The sequence below is a fragment of the Triticum aestivum genome, chromosome 4D, assembly GCF_018294505.1.
Source record: "Triticum aestivum cultivar Chinese Spring chromosome 4D, IWGSC CS RefSeq v2.1, whole genome shotgun sequence".
NCBI classification, from domain to species: domain Eukaryota; kingdom Viridiplantae; phylum Streptophyta; class Magnoliopsida; order Poales; family Poaceae; genus Triticum; species Triticum aestivum.
The window spans coordinates 402,722,894-402,737,567 of record NC_057805.1 but is presented as its reverse complement, the minus strand read 5'-3'; the positions used below and the strand labels follow the sequence as shown (position 1 = coordinate 402,737,567).

Below are 14,674 nucleotides of genomic sequence, written 5' to 3'. Positions count from 1 at the left end.
CCCGCTATTTTGACGACCCCTCTGCCGCCAATAGAGCTCCACACAGCGAGTGACGAAGACCATTTCATCTCGAAGCAGTATCTGGATCGCATGTACTAGTACTTGTTCAACAGTTATCCGGTGAATGCACAAACGCACAAAGCATAGCAGCAACTCATCCACACCAGGTCAAGCCTAAAGAAACGGACAAGCATGTAATATAAACCGAAGTGCCCGTGACATTCCCAAGGCGGCGCATCTCTCAACTCCAGGCGGCGGAAGAAAAGAAATAGCAAAATGGATCGGCAGAGCAGCTGCCGCCCGTAGCATAGCACACCGGCACTTCCCGTCGACAAAGCATCTCCTCCACCGCGCCCTGCCTTTTTGACACACACACACACACACACACACACACACACACACACACACACACACACAGCCTTTTGTCTTACGTACACTGGTCTGGTGTAGTGCTCATCAGCCCACCGCCCCACCAACCGGTGCCATCCTCACCCGGATTGTGCTTTTAAACTCTTGGATCTGCAGAGCTGTGTCCATCGACGATCCCTTTCCCCAATGGCTGCGCGGGTGGCCAAGCCCCTGCTCCTCGTCCTCTTCCTCTCGTCCTGCTCCGCCGCCGTGGCCATCCGGACGCATGGCCGTGGCTACGTGTCGGCGGTCGGTGACCCTGGCATGCAGCGCGACGGCCTCCGAGTGGCCTGGGAGGCCTGGAACTTCTGCAACGAGGTCGGCCAGGAGGCCCCCGGCATGGGCAGCCCGCGCGGCGCCGACTGCTTCGACATCCGTAAGAGCTCGCATTCCCTTGGCTTGCTCCGAGTCAGAATTGTTTCCTGATGATGCAATTCCGTCGAAACATTCTTCGCACGCGCATTATTATTGCGCAGATCTGGATGGAGACGATGCCGATATCTATTTATTTGCTGTTAAAAAACGTCGATTGTTATGCAGAGGCCACCGACGACGAGCAGGGCCAGCCCGTGTACAAGGTGGTGCACCGCGTGACCGACGCCGACAACGCGCTCCGCGCCGGCGACCCGTTCCCCGGCACGTCGGCGAACTCCACCGTCACCGACACCGACCGCTACGCGGCGGCCAAGGAGCTCTACCTCGGAGACCGGTGCCAGGTGCCCGACAGCCCGGTGCCGTGGCAGTTCTGGATGGTGATGCTCAAGAACGGCAACCTGGACACGACCGCGGCCATCTGCCCCGACAACGGCCGCCCGGCGCGCCCGTTCCCGCAGACCTCCCGGTTCCCCTGCCCCGGCGGCACGGGGTGCATGAACCAGCCGCTGGTGTTCCACAACCGCACCGCGCTGGACGACGCCGGACGGTGGCTCCGCGGCGGGCTGTTCGGCACGTACGAGCTGGACGCCACGGATCTCGGGAGGAGCGACGTGTCCTACTACTCGGTGGTGTGGGAGAAGCAGATCGGTCCGGCGGGCGGCGCCGGCTGGGTCTTCCACCACAAGCTGCGGACGTCGGCCAAGTACCCCTGGCTGATGCTGTACCTGCGGTCCGACGCCACCAGGGGCTTCTCCGGCGGCTACCACTACGACACCAGAGGCATGACAAAGATAGTAAGTGGTTCTGTTAAGTCGTTATCCGTTTTTACTACCACCAGATTTTGTCTGATGACGTGGTAACTTATTTTCTCTCTCGCCCTGTCAGGTGCCGGAGTCGCCGGATTTCAAGGTGAGGCTGACGCTGGAGGTGAAGCAGGGCGGGGGGCCCAACAGCCAGTTCTACCTGATGGACATGGGCAGCTGCTGGAAGAACGACGGCGCGCCGTGCGACGGCGACACGGCCACGGACGTGACCCGGTACAGCGAGATGATCATCAACCCGGAGACGCCGGCGTGGTGCCAGCCGGGGCGGAGGGACCAGTGCCCGCCGTGGCACACGTTCCGCAACGGCACCCGGGTGCACCGCGACGACACCGCGCGGTTCCCCTACGCCGCGTACCACGTGTACTGCTCGCCGGGGAACGCGCGGCACGCCGAGCAGCCGACGACGTACTGCGACCCCTACAGCAACCCGCAGCCGCAGGAGATCCTGCAGATCGTGCCGCACCCGGTGTGGGGCGAGTTCGGGTACCCCACGGCCAAGGGGCAGGGCTGGATCGGCGACCCCAGGGCGTGGGAGCTCGACGTCGGGGCCTTGTCGCACGCGCTGTATTTCTACCAGGTAGCGTTGTCTGTCCTGTCCATCATGTGACTGTTTCTCGTCCACGATCTTCTAGGATGCAGCTGTGAAAATGAATGATGGCTGATTTCCATGGTTTCAGGATCCCGGCACGCCGCCGGCGAGGAGGCGGTGGTCGTCGCTTGACGTCGGCACCGAGATATATGTCAGCAAGAAGGCGGAGGCGGAGTGGACGCTGAGCGGGTTCGACATTCTTGTTCCCAACAAGTGTGTCACATCACAAGGGGGAACCGTCAGTAGTTGTTGGTAGTGTAGTGTAGGTGAAAGGTCGTTCTCGTACGTAGGCACACGCTTCGAAGCAACATGCACGTACGACACATCTAACAAATGGAGTATCTCGTTTCTTTGCCAAAGGCTGTTTGGTTGCATAAACGTACAAGCCCTACCAGCAAAAAATAATAATAGGGAAAAGGCCTCAAATGGCAAAGTGATTCATCACTACTATATTGGAGGCGGCCAACGGAGCTGGTTTTCACCCAAAAAGTACAGCCCCATAGTAACTAGTAACCGAGTGCAGGCGGTTTTTCCTTCTTCAGAGTCAAACTCAAGCTGGTTGGTCACTAAAAGAAAACCGCATTTTCTAAGAATTCGTTGAGACGAGTTTGAAAATGAAACCCCTCCGAGGGGCCTGGCAGCACAAAGGGTGGCTTCAGCCTATTTGAAGATGGAGACAAAGTTTGGACAGTAAATTTTTTTTTTTGCGAAACGGAGGCAAAAGTTTTGCCTCATCGATTAATTAAGAAGAAGGGAATTGTCCTGTTAATTTACGGAAAACCGGGTGAAAACCAATACAAATGGAGCACGGACTAACTCCTCACATGACAAGAAACCCCACAACAGCACATGCGGTCCCTCCCAGACTCTGTGAATACACAACATCCATAAACCCCGACATTGCTACTACGCCAAGAGACCCCCGATAAGAACAACTCGACACAAGACATCAGGCACCTCCCAACCCTCAACGACAACCCAATCAAAGCGGACAGACCGAGAGATCGAATGTCATCCATCAAGCAGCGAAAGACGCCTTACCCATTGTCGGGGGTGTCGTGCGACATATGCCAAAGGATGACTTATCATCGTGGGGGCTAATAATACGTCGTCGGTGCCAGAAAACGGGATAACGCGTAAACATGCACGCCGGCGAATCTTACCCAGGTTCGTGGCTCTCATAGGAGATAACACCCCTACTCCTGCTCTGCGGGGTCTCCGCATGATCACTCAAGCGACAAAGGTGGCTACAAGCTTACTCCTTGAGCTGTTTCTCTAGAGGGGGAAGAAGAACAAGGCTAGCCCTAACTTCCTCTCTCTATGTGTGTGGATGGATGGACTAAAGTCTGAACCCTTTGCATGGGTGCCCTCAGGGGTTTATATAGGCCTACCCCCAGGGGTACAAAGGTAATCTGGCCGGGTGTAGGACCCAGCTGTTAGTGTCTATGGACGTCGGCTTCTCCGCCGGCCGCTGGGGCCCGCCGCCTGATGGGCCCGCCGGCTGTCTCGTACTTAGCCGATAGGTCGCACCCGCCGCTGGCGGGTCCTGCCGGCTACTCAGTACTGTGGCGACGCCACTGATGATTTGTGCTTTGTCGGGGGGAGCGTGGCTACAGTACCGCCGCCTGGCGGGCGATCACTGTAGCCACTCCCCATCTCTTCTGATTAATGGCGCACGGACTTTGGGGGAGGGAGAGGGCCGCCTGCTGGGAGTCGGCCTCCCCTCGTGCCGACTAGTCCGAGCTCGCCGCCTTCTGGCTTCTAGCTGACAGGTTGGGCCCGCTGCGCGTGGGCCGTACCGACAGCCCGTAGTGGGAGCATGGCCTTCTCTGCCATAGGTGATGTCATGGGCTGTATGGGAATAGTGCTGCGCCGGGCGGGGGAGGCCGCCTAGTACGCCGCATTGTAGCCACGCTCCGCCCTGGCTTCGGGGGTGGCAGGCAGCACTGTAGCCATGCCCCGTCTCGTCGTCATAATGTGGTGCAAACTTTAAGGGCGCTTGGGGTCGCCTGCTAGGAGCCGGCCTCTCTGGAGGCCGCCTGCTAGGAGTCGGCCCACTTCGAGGCCGTCTTTTGGGCTTTGCCGTCTTCTGGCAGCCGGCCGCTTGTGAAGGAAATATGCCCTAGAGGCAATAATAAAGTTATTATTTATTTCCTTATATCATGATAAATGTTTATTATTCATGCTAGAATTATATTAACCGGAAACATAATACTTATGTGAATACATAGACAAACAGAGTGTCACTAGTATGCCTCTACTTGACTATCTCGTTGATCAAAGATGGTTATGTTTCCTAGCCATTGACATGAGTTGTCATTTGATTAACGGGATCACATCATTAGGAGAATGATGTGATTGACTTGACCCATTCCGTTAGCTTAGCACTCGATCATTTAGTATGTTGCTATTGCTTTCTTCATGACTTATACATGTTCCTATGACTATGAGATTATGCAACTCCCGTTTACCGGAGGAACACTTTGTGTGCTACCAAACGTCACAACGTAACTGGATGATTATAAAGGTGCTCTACAGGTGTCTCCGAAGGTACTTGTTGGGTTGGCGTATTTCGAGATTAGGATTTGTCACTCCGATTGTCGGAGAGGTATCTCTGGGCCCACTCGGTAATGCACATCACTTAAGCCTTGCAAGCATTGCAACTAATGAGTTAGTTGCGGGATGATGTATTACGGAACGAGTAAAGAGACTTGCCGGTAACGAGATTGAACTAGGTATTGAGATACCGACGATCGAATCTCGGGCAAGTAACATACCGATGACAAAGGGAACAACGTATGTTGTTATGCGGTCTGGCCGATAAAAGATCTTTGTAGAATACGTGGGAGCCAATATGAGCATCCAGGTTCCGCTATTGGTTATTGACCGGAGACGTGTCTCGGTCATGTCTGCATAGTTCTCGAACCCGTAGGGTCCGCACTCTTAAAGTTTCGATGACAGTTATATTATGAGTTTATGAGTTTTGATGTACCGAAGGTTGTTCGGAGTCCCGGATGTGATCACGGACATAACGAGGAATCTCGAAATGGTCGAGACATGAAGAATGATATATTGGATGACTATATTCGGACACTGGAATGGTTTCGGGGGTTATCGGATATATACCGGAGTACCGGGGGGTTACCGGAACCCCCCGGAGGCTATTGGGCCTCATGGGCCCAATTGGTGGAAGAGGAGAGGCGGCCAAGGGGCAGCCGCGCGCCCCTCCCCCCAAGTCCGAATTGGACAAGGAGGGGGGGCGCCCCCCCTTTCCTTTCCCCCTCTCTCCTTCCCTCTCCTCTCCTAGTCCAACAAGGAAAAGGGAGGGAGTCCTACTCCCGGTGGGAGTAGGACTCCTCCTGGCACGCCTCCTCCTGGCCGGCTGCACCTCCCCCCTTGCTCCTTTATTTACGGGGGCAGGGGGGCACCCTAGAGATACAACAATTGATTTGATCTTTTAGCCGTGTTCGGTGCCCCCCTCCACCATAGTCCACCTCGATAATACTGTAGCGGTGTTTAGGCGAAGCCCTGCGTCGGTAGAACATCATCATCGTCACCACGCCGTCGTGCTGACGAAACTCTCCCTCAACACTCGGCTGGATCGGAGTTCGAGGGACGTCATCGGGCTGAACGTGTGCTGAACTCGGAGGTGCCGTGCGTTCGGTACTTGATCGGTCGGATCGTGAAGACGTACGACTACATCAACCGCGTTGTGCTAACGCTTCCGCTTTCGGTCTACGAGGGTACGTGGACAACACTCTTCCCTCTCATTGCTATGCATCACCATGATCTTGCGTGTGCGTAGGAAATTTTTTGAAGTTACTACGTTCCCCAACAGTGGCATCGGAGCCTGGTTTTAAGCGTAGATGTCATATGCACGAGTAGAACACAAGTGAGTTGTGGGCGATATAAGTCATACTGCTTACCAGCATGTCATACTTTGGTTCGGCGGTATTGGTGGATGAAGCGGCCCGGACCGACATTACGCGTACGCTTACGCGAGACTGGTTCTACCGACGTGCTTTGCACACAGGTGGCTGGCGGGTGTTAGTTTCTCCAACTTTAGTTGAACCGAGTGTGGCTACGCCCGGTCCTTGCGAAGGTTAAAACAACACTAACTTGACAAACTATCGTTGTGGTTTTGATGCGTAGGTAAGAACGGTTCTTGCTCAGCCCGTAGCAGCCACGTAAAATTTGCAACAACAAAGTAGAGGACGTCTAACTTGTTTTTGCAGGGCATGTTGTGATGTGATATGGTCAAGACATGATGCTAAATTTTATTGTATGAGATGATCATGTTTTGTAACTGAGTTATCGGCAACTGGCAGGAGCCATATGGTTGTCGCTTTATTGTATGCAATGCAATCGCCCTGTAATGCTTTACTTTATCACTAAGCGGTAGTGATAGTCGTAGAAGCATAAGATTGGTGAGACGACAATGATGCTACGATGGAGATCAAGGTGTCGCGCCGGTGACGATGGTGATCATGACGGTGCTTCGGAGATGGAGATCACAAGCACAAGATGATGATGGCCATATCATATCACTTATATTGATTGCATGTGATGTTTATCTTTTATGCATCTTATCTTGCTTTGATTGACGGTAGCATTATAAGATGATCTCTCACTAAATTTCAAGATAAAAGTGTTCTTCCTGAGTGTGCACCATTGCCAAAGTTCGTCGTGCCCAGAACCACGTGATGATCGGGTGTGATAAGCTCTACGTCCATCTACACCGGGTGCAAGCCAGTTTTGCACACGCAGAATACTCAGGTTAAACTTGACGAGCCTAGCATATGCAGATATGGCCTCGGAACACCGAGACCGAAAGGTCGAGCGTGAATCATATAGTAGATATGATCAACATAATGATGTTCACCATTGAAAGCTACTCCATTTCACGTGATGATCGGTTATGGTTTAGTTGATTTGGATCACGTGATCACTTAGATTATTAGAGGGATGTCTATCTAAGTGGAAGTTCTTAAGTAATATGATTGATTGAACTTAAATTTATCATGAACATAGTACCTGATAGTATCTTGCTTGTCTATGTTGATTGTAGATAGATGGCCCGTGCTGTTGTTCCGTCGAATTTTAATGCGTTCCTTGAGAAAGCAAAGTTGAAAGATGATGGTAGCAATTACACGGAGTGGGTCCGTAACTTGAGGATTATCCTCATTGCTGCACAGAAGAATTACGTCCTGGAAGCACCGCTAGGTGCCAAACCTGCTGCAGGAGCAACACCAGATGTTATGAACGTTTGGCAGAGCAAAGCTGATGACTACTCGATAGTTCATTGTGCCATGCTTTACGCTTAGAACCGGGACTTCAACGACGTTTTGAACGTCATGGAGCATATGAGATGTTCCAGGAGTTGAAGTTAATATTTCAAGCAAATGCCCGGATTGAGAGATATGAAGTCTCCAATAAGTTCTACAGCTGTAAGATGGAGGAGAATAGTTCTGTCAGTGAGCATATACTCAAAATGTCTGGGTATAATAATCACTTGATTCAACTGGGAGTTAATCTTCCGGATGATAGCGTCATTGACAGAATTCTTCAATCACGGCCACCAAGCTACAAGAGCTTCGTGATGAACTATTAGATGCAAGGGATGGATAAGACGATTCCCGAGCTCTTCGCAATGCTAAAGGCTGCGGAGGTAGAAATCAAGAAGGAGCATCAAGTGTTGATGGTCAATAAGACCACCAGTTTCAAGAAAAAAAGGCAAAGGGAAGAAGAAGGGGAACTTCAAGAAGAACAGCAAGCAAGTTGCTGCTCAAGAGAAGAAACCCAAGTCTGGACCTAAGCCTGAGACTGAGTGCTTCTACTGCAAGCAGACTAGTCACTGGAAGCGGAACTGCCCCAAGTATTTGGCGGATAAGAAGGATGGCAAGGTGAACAAAGGTATATGTGATATACATGTTATTGATGTGTACCTTACCAGAGCTCGCAGTAGCACCTGGGTATTTGATACTGGTTCTGTTGCTAATATTTGCAACTCAAAACAGGGACTACGGATTAAGCGAACACCGGCCAAGGACAAGGTGACGATGCGCGTGGGAAACGGTTCCAAAGTCGATGTGATCGCCGTTGGCACGCTACCTCTACATCTACCTTCGGGATTAGTATTAGACCTAAATAATTGTTATTTGGTGCCAGCGTTGAGCATGAACATTATATCTGGATCTTGTTTGATGCGAGACAGTTATTCATTTAAATCAGAGAATAATGGTTGTTCTATTTATATGAGTAATATCTTTTATGGTCATGCACCCTTGAAGAGTGGTCTATTTTTGATGAATCTTGATAGTAGTGATACACATATTCATAATGTTGAAGCCAAAAGATGCAGAGTTGATAATGATAGTGCAACTTATTTGTGGCACTGCCGTTTAGGTCATATCGGTGTAAAACACATGAAGAAACTCCATACTGATGGACTTTTAGAACCACTTGATTATGAATCACTTGGTACTTGTGAACAGTGCCTCATGGGCAAGATGACTAAAACGCCGTTCTCCGGTACTATGGAGAGAGCAACAGATTTGTTGGAAATCATACATACAGATGTATGTGGTCTGATGAATATTGAGGCTCGTGGCGGATATCATTATTTTCTCACCTTCACAGATGATTTGAGCAGATATGGGTATATATACTTAATGAAACATAAGTCTGAAACATTTGAAAGTTCAAAGAATTTTAGAGTGAAGTTGAAAATCATCATAACAAGAAAATAAAGTTTCTATGATCTGATCGTGGAGGAGAATATTTGAGTTACGAGTTTGGTCTACATTTGAAACAATGCGGAATAGTTTCGCAACTCATGCCACCCGGAACACCACAGCGTAATGGTGTGTCCGAACGTCGTAATCGTACTTTACTAGATATGGTGCGATTTATGATGTCTCTTACTGATTTACCGCTATCATTTTGAGGTTATGCTTTAGAGACGGCTGCATTCACGTTAAATAGGGCACCATCGAAACCGTTGAAACGACGCCTTATGAACTGTGGTTTGGCAAGAAACCAAAGTTGTCATTTCTTAAAGTTTGGGGCTGCGATGCTTATGTGAAAAAGCTTCAACCTGATAAGCTCGAACCCAAATCGGAGAAATGTGTCTTCATAGGATACCCAAAGGAGACTGTTGGGTACACCTTCTATCACAGATCCTAAGGCAAGACATTCGTTGCTAAGAATGGATCCTTTCTAGAGAAGGAGTTTCTCTCGAAAGAAGTGAGTGGGAGGAAAGTAGAACTTGATGAGGTAACTGTACCTGCTCCCTTATTGGAAAGTAGTTCATCACAGAAACCGGTTCCTGTGACGCCTACACCAATTAGTGAGGAAGCTAATGATGATGATCATGAAACTTCAGATCAAGTTGTTACTGAACCTCGTAGGTCAACCAGAGTAAGATCCGCACCAGAGTGGTATGGTAATCCTGTTCTGGAGGTTATGTTACTAGACCATGACGAACCTACGAACTATGAAGAAGCGATGGTGAGCCCAGATTCCGCAAAATGGCTTGAGGCCATGAAATCTGAGCTGGGATCTAGTATGAGAACAAAGTGTGGACTTTGGTTGACTTGCCCGATGATCGGCAAGCCATTGAGAATAAATGGATCTTCAAGAAGAAGACTGACGCTGACGGTAATGTTACTGTCTATAAAGCTCGACTTGTTGTAAAAGGTTTTCGACAAGTTCAAGGGATTGACTACGATGAGACTTTCTCACCCGTAGCGATGCTTAAGTCTGTCCGAATCATGTTAGCAATTGCCGCATTTTATGATTATGAAATTTGGCAAATGGATGTCAAAACTGCATTCCTGAATGGATTTCTGGAAGAAGAGTTGTATATGATGCAACCAGAAGGTTTTGTCGATCCAAAGTGAGCTAACAAAGTGTGCAAGCTCCAGCAATCCATTTATGGACTGGTGCAAGCCTCTCGGAGTTGGAATAAATGCTTTGATAGTGTGATCAAAGCATTTGGTTTTGTACAGACTTTTGGAGAAGCATGTATTTACAAGAAAGTGAGTGGGAGCTCTGTAGCATTTCTGATATTATATGTGGATGACATGTTGTTGATTGGAAATGATATAGAATTACTGGATAGCATAAAGGGGTACTTGAATAAGAGTTTTTCAATGAAAGACCTCGGTGAAGCTGCTTATATATTGGGCATCAAGATCTATAGAGATAGATCAAGACGCTTAATTGGGCTTTCACAAAGCACATACCTTGAAAAAGTTTTGAAGAAGTTCAAAATGGATCAAGCAAAGAAAGGGTTCTTGCCTGTGTTACAAGGTGTGAAATTGAGTAAGACTCAATGCCCGACCACTGCAGAAGATAGAGAGAAAATGAAAGATGTTCCCTATGCTTCAGCCATAGGCTCTATCATGTATGCAATGCTGTGTACCAGACCTGATGTGTGCCTTGCTATAAGTCTAGCAGGGAGGTACCAAAGTAATCCAGGAGTGGATCACTCGACAGCGGTCAAGAACATCCTGAAATACCTGAAAAGGACTAAGGATATGTTTCTCATTTATGGAGGTGACAAAGAGCTAGTCGTAAATGGTTACGTCGATGCAAGCTTTGACACTGATCCAGACGATTCTAAATCGCAAACCGGATACGTGTTTACATTGAACGGTGGAGCTGTCAGTTGGTGCAGTTCTAAACAAAGCGTCGTGGTGGGATCTACGTGTGAAGCGGAGTACATAGCTGCTTCGGAAGCAGCAAATGAAGGAGTCTGGATGAAGGAGTTCATATCCGATCTAGGTGTTATACCTAGTGCATCGGGTCCAATGAAAATCTTTTGTGACAATACTGGTGCAATTGCCTTGGCGAAGCAATCCAGATTTCACAAGAGAACCAAGCACATCAAGAGACGCTTCAATTCCATCCGGGATTTAGTCCAGGTGGGAGACATAGAAATTTCCAAGATACATACGGATCTCAATGTTGCAAACCCGTTGACTATGCCTCTTCCACGAGCAAAACATGATCAGCACCAAGGCTCCATGGGTGTTAGAATCATTACTGTGTAATCTAGATTATTGACTCTAGTGCAAGTGGGAGACTAAAGGAAATATGCCCTAGAGGCAATAATAAAGTTATTATTTATTTCCTTATATCATGATAAATGTTTATTATTCATGCTAGAATTGTATTAACCGGAAACATAATACTTGTGTGAATACATAGACAAACAGAGTGTCACTAGTATGCCTCTACTTGACTAGCTCGTTGATCAAAGATGGTTATGTTTCCTAGCCATTGACATGAGTTGTCATTTGATTAACGGGATCACATCATTAGGAGAATGATGTGATTGACTTGACCCATTTCATTAGCTTAGCACTCGATCGTTTAGTATGTTGCTATTGCTTTCTTCATGACTTATACATGTTCCTATGACTATGAGATTATGCAAGTCCCGTTTACCGGAGGAACACTTTGTGTGCTACCAAACGTCACAACGTAACTGGGTGATTATAAAGGTGCTCTATAGGTGTCTCCGAAGGTACTTGTTGGGTTGGCGTATTTTGAGATTAGGATTTGTCACTCCGATTGTCGGAGAGGTATCTCTGGGCCCACTCGGTAATGCACATCACTTAAGCCTTGCAAGCATTGCAACTAATGAGTTAGTTGCGGGATGATGTATTACGGAACGAGTAAAGAGACTTGCCGGTAACGAGATTGAACTAGGTATTGAGATACCGACGATCGAATCTCGAGCAAGTAACATACCGATGACAAAGGGAACAACGTATGTTGTTATGCGGTCTGACCGATAAAAGATCTTCGTAGAATATGTGGGAGCCAATATGAGCATCCAGGTTCCGCTATTGGTTATTGACCGGAGACGTGTCTCGGTCATGTCTGCATAGTTCTCGAACCCGTAGGGTCCGCACGCTTAAAGTTTCGATGACAGTTATATTACGAGTTTATGAGTTTTGATGTACTGAAGGTTGTTCGGAGTCCCGGATGTGATCACGGACATAACGAGGAATCTCGAAATGGTCGAGACATGAAGAATGATATATTGGATGACTATATTCGGACACCGGAATGGTTTCGGGGGTTATCGGATATATACCGGAGTACCGGGGGGTTACCGGACCCCCCCGGAGGCTATTGGGCCTCATGGGCCCAATTGGTGGAAGAGGAGAGGCGGCCAAGGGGCAGCCGCGTGCCCCTCCCCCAAGTCCGAATTGGACAAGGAGGGGGGCGGCGCCCCCCTTTTCCTTTCCCCCTCTCTCCTTCCCTCTCCTCTCCTAGGCCAACAAGGAAAAGGGAGGGAGTCCTACTCCCGGTGGGAGTAGGACTCCTCCTGGCGCACCTCCTCCTGGCCGGCCGCACCTCCCCCCTTGCTCCTTTATATACGGGGGCAGGGGGCACCCTAGAGATACAACAATTGATTTGATCTTTTAGCCGTGTTCGGTGCCCCCCTCCACCATAGTCCACCTCGATAATACTGTAGCGGTGTTTAGGCGAAGCCCTGCGTCGGTAGAACATCATCATCGTCACCACGCCGTCGTGCTGACGAAACTCTCCCTCAACACTCGGCTGGATCGGAGTTCGAGGGACGTCATCGGGCTGAACGTGTGCTGAACTCGGAGGTGCCGTGCGTTCGGTACTTGATCGGTCAGATCGTGAAGACGTACGACTACATAAACCACGTTGTGCTAACGCTTCCGCTTTCGGTCTACGAGGGTACGTGGACAACACTCTCCCCTCTCGTTGCTATGCATCACCATGATCTTGCGTGTGCGTAGGAATTTTTTTTGAAATTACTACGTTCCCCAACAGCTTGGACCAGTCGGCCGCAAGAAGGCGGCACTTTGGTGTTTGATCCTTGAGGGGCGCAGCCGGCCCCGATGTCTTGAAATACCATGGGAGGCTGATGAGGCTACCCGTGGTCATTTACTCCGATAGTAGTCCCCGAAGCTGGTGGGGCGCCGCGGCTGAAAAGGCGAGGAGCCTCGGCAGCTTCCTACTTAGAGTGATCTGATGGCTTGCTTCATCCGTCTTCCGAAGCGCTGACTGCTAGGATCCGGACGCGACCAGGCAGGCGGCCTTGTGGTTTTTGAAATGTCGTGGCGGGAGGTGGGTGGTGCGCCAGCCAGGCGCCAGGCTCGCAGCCAGCTATCTGCGTGCCACGTGGCACCAGCCGGCCAGGCCAACTGCCAACCCACGCGCGCGATGGGACATCGTAGCAGGCCGGGGCCCACCACTACCGGGCCTCGGCACGCGCGTGGATCCGCTGCGGCCGAGGCAAACTGTTGGGATTCCGCAGCGCAATAACTTTGCGTCATTACTGCGCGTTAAACGCGGGGTCGTGGGGACGTGGGCGCCGTTAATCCCACGACCCCCACGCCCCGTCCCCTCGGCTTCGCAGCCAGGGGCTATAAGTAGGGGGGAGGGGAACGGCACTAGCACGCGCACCTTCCTCTCCCTTCGCCATCTTCTTCCTCTCCTTCCCTTCTGCCACCGCCGCACTCTGCAACTTGCCGACGTGCTGCCGCGGCCCGTCGTCACCAAGCCCAGCCTTCCCGCCACGCTGTCGCCTCGTCGGACCTGAGCCTCCATGGCGCGAGAGCGAGCCGGCGACTGGGATGGCTCGAACATCATCGAGGACCACATCACCTTCCTCCGCAATACGCGGCGGCTGCCCGGCGAAGGCTACATCCGAGCGCGCGTTCCGCCCACGAAGGAGATCTCGCCGGCGCCGAAGGAAGGTGAGCGCGTCATCTTTCAGTCGCACTTCCTTCGGGGCTTTGGCCTGCCGGCGAGCGGCTTCCTCCGCTCTTTCCTCCAGTTCTACCATCTTCAGCCGCACCACCTCACACCGAACACAGCAGTGCTGCTATCAGCCTTCGCCACGCTCTGTGAAGGCTATCTCGGCGTTCTCCCCACCCTCGAGCTCTGGGGAGAATTCTTTTACACCAAACTCGGCATCTCTGCCAAAAGCGAGGCGGCTCAATGCGGCACCTTCATCGCGGTGCGGCGCCCGGGTGCCGGGAACCGCTTCCCGTCCATCACCTTGACGCAATCGGTCAAGCTATGGCAAAAGTCATATTTTTATGTCAAGAACGTCAACCCGGCGATCGACTTCATCAACTTGTCGGCCTACGAAGCCGGCCCGCCGGCTGAGCCCCGCACCAACTGGGCCTTCAAGCCGAAGATGCTGTCGGCCGCCTCCTCCGCCTCCGTCGCCCGGCTCCAGGTGATGACGGAATCGGAAGGCCTCAAGGCCTCCGATCTGCTGACCGTCTTCATGGAGCGTCGGGTTCTCCCTCTTCAAGGCCGGCCTCATCTGATCAGTCGGATGAGCGGGCATCGAGACCCGTGCTGGCTGAGCACCGGGGAGATGCCGGCCACAGAGGTGGTCCGCCTGGTGAACAAGATCGCGAACCTCAAACTCTCGGAGTCAGAGTGGCAGTTCGACAAGCAGCCGTATACCCCC

General features: G+C 50.9%; 1 protein-coding gene across 1 annotated transcript; it reads left to right on the top strand.

The window, feature by feature from the left end:
• The first annotated feature begins 228 nt into the window (after positions 1 to 228).
• Positions 229 to 2,637, top strand: LOC123098198 (uncharacterized). The gene is made up of 4 exons (XM_044520119.1): positions 229 to 784; positions 949 to 1,577; positions 1,669 to 2,184; positions 2,285 to 2,637. The coding sequence occupies exons 1-4, from the start codon at positions 556 to 558 to the stop codon at positions 2,450 to 2,452; spliced, it is 1,542 nt and encodes a 513-aa protein (XP_044376054.1). The 5' UTR covers positions 229 to 555; the 3' UTR covers positions 2,453 to 2,637.
• The last annotated feature ends 12,037 nt before the right edge of the window (positions 2,638 to 14,674 follow it).

Coding starts and splice junctions, on each gene's coding strand:
- LOC123098198 (XM_044520119.1), top strand. CDS start 556: ATGGCTGCGCGGGTGGCCAAGCCCCTGCTCCTCGTCCTCTTCCTCTCG. Junction 785..948: donor CGCCGACTGCTTCGACATCC/GTAAGAGCTCGC, acceptor ATTGTTATGCAG/AGGCCACCGACGACGAGCAG. Junction 2,185..2,284: donor ACGCGCTGTATTTCTACCAG/GTAGCGTTGTCT, acceptor CCATGGTTTCAG/GATCCCGGCACGCCGCCGGC.